Raw genomic sequence first — 1577 nt, forward strand, 5'->3', positions numbered from 1 at the left:
CCTCCACCCTTGGAGCCTCACATCACCTGGGTTCTCGCCCCTCTGCATGGCCAGCAGCTTCAGCTTCTCGGGGGGCACGTAGTCTCCTTCCTGCTCCGTCACGAAGGGCGAGAGGTGTGGGGGCAGCAGCACGCCGGGGAAGTACTCGGCCACAGGGAGACACAGCTTGGCATTGACCGAGTCAAAGACCCACTGAGGCTGCAGGTAGTACCTGTGGGGCAGAGGGCCGTGAGCTCCGACTCTTTTCCTCGAACGTCCAGCTCTGGAGGTCGTGAGACAGCTCCATCACAGCCAGGGCCACCCACCTCACTCACCTGCCGACAACCTGCTTCTCCACCTGGGGCCGGTCAACGATCTGGTGGGTGATGGAAGGGTCGCTCACATCGTAGGTGGCACCGATGCACAGGGACTTGTCCCAGGAGACCTGGCCACCGAAACATCTGCCAGCAAAACCCACCGAGGAGTCAGGAAGGAAACTCAAGCCCCTAAGGGTCAGCTCACCCACGGGACATCAGGCAGATTGGCCTCAAAAGTCCCGATCGAGAGGGCAGGGGAGGCAAGGACGATGTGGCATGGCTGCCGAGGGACAGCTTGCCCACCGCGTACCGGATGACGAAGGCCAGCGGCTCTCGAGGCACCTCCCTGTTGAGGAAGAAGCGCAGCCCTTCAAACAGCTTCTTGTGCTTCTCCAGGGCCTCCTGCTCCTTCTTCCGTACGTCCATCTGCTCCGCTGTCTCCTGCTCGGAGCAAAGCATTCAGCCTCCTCCCCAAGATGAGCCCTCACCAAGCTCCTCCCTGCCAGGAGGGCTCTTGGATGTTGTCCCCATCCTTCTGCCAGTCCCTCCCAGCTTTGGCTCAGCCACAAGACACGCCGAAAAGAGAATCACCCAAAGCCAGGCTCTTACCCCCTCCACTGGGAACTCATCCATCTCCACCTCGTCCTCGTGGGTCGGTGCCACAACTCGTGCCAGGCTGGCACTCAGAGCTGACAGTTTCTGTAGCGGGAGGAGACGGGGAAGGCGTCCCAGCCAGCCGGTGCTTTGGAGATGGGAGAAAGGGGCAGCCTCACAGAGGAGGGAAAATTCTCAGAGCAAGAGACACACCAGGACATCAAAGACGACACAGGGTCCCACGGACCACGGCAACATCCCTTACCTCCAAGTAGCTCTCCGAATCCATGGCGTACTCCTTGCCCTCCATGGGCTTCAGCTCAGCATCAGCCTGGCCATCGATCTGGGGAGAAACAGCAAGGTGGGGAGGCAGCTCCCAAACACACGGAGTCCCCAGATATCCTCCACGTCTGCCACCCCGACCCTCCAACACAGTCTCGCTTCTCACTGCCCACTCTGGGTGGTCCCACCAGGCTGGGGTCGGCGGGTGGTGGCCTCACCTTGGGAGGGTAGAGCAGGTTGAGGGAGTGGTAGAGGCGAAAGTTGACGAAGCCCAGCAAGGTGGTGTAAAACTCGGTGAAAGTGGCCATCACGCGATAATCCACGTCTGTGGGGTGCTGCGGGCATGGGGCAACAGTGAGCACACAAGGACCAAGGACTGGAGTCCCCTCGGAAGGGACAGGGGCC

At 61.0% G+C, this 1577-nt stretch overlaps 1 protein-coding gene across 1 annotated transcript in view; it reads right to left on the reverse strand.

Moving 5' to 3' along the window:
- Positions 1 to 1577, reverse strand: part of PES1 (pescadillo ribosomal biogenesis factor 1) — a 3705-nt gene that overhangs the window by 918 nt on the left and 1210 nt on the right. Inside the window, exons 3-8 of the mRNA XM_009877816.1 lie at positions 1391 to 1507; positions 1156 to 1233; positions 906 to 995; positions 607 to 737; positions 315 to 440; positions 27 to 211 (exon numbers count right to left, since the gene is read on the reverse strand). Coding sequence (XP_009876118.1) covers positions 27 to 211; positions 315 to 440; positions 607 to 737; positions 906 to 995; positions 1156 to 1233; positions 1391 to 1507 — 727 coding nt within the window. The remainder of the gene's footprint in view (positions 1 to 26; positions 212 to 314; positions 441 to 606; positions 738 to 905; positions 996 to 1155; positions 1234 to 1390; positions 1508 to 1577) is intronic.

The sequence above is a fragment of the Apaloderma vittatum genome, unplaced genomic scaffold (assembly GCF_000703405.1).
Source record: "Apaloderma vittatum isolate BGI_N311 unplaced genomic scaffold, ASM70340v1 scaffold33461, whole genome shotgun sequence".
NCBI classification, from domain to species: Eukaryota; Metazoa; Chordata; class Aves; order Trogoniformes; family Trogonidae; genus Apaloderma; species Apaloderma vittatum.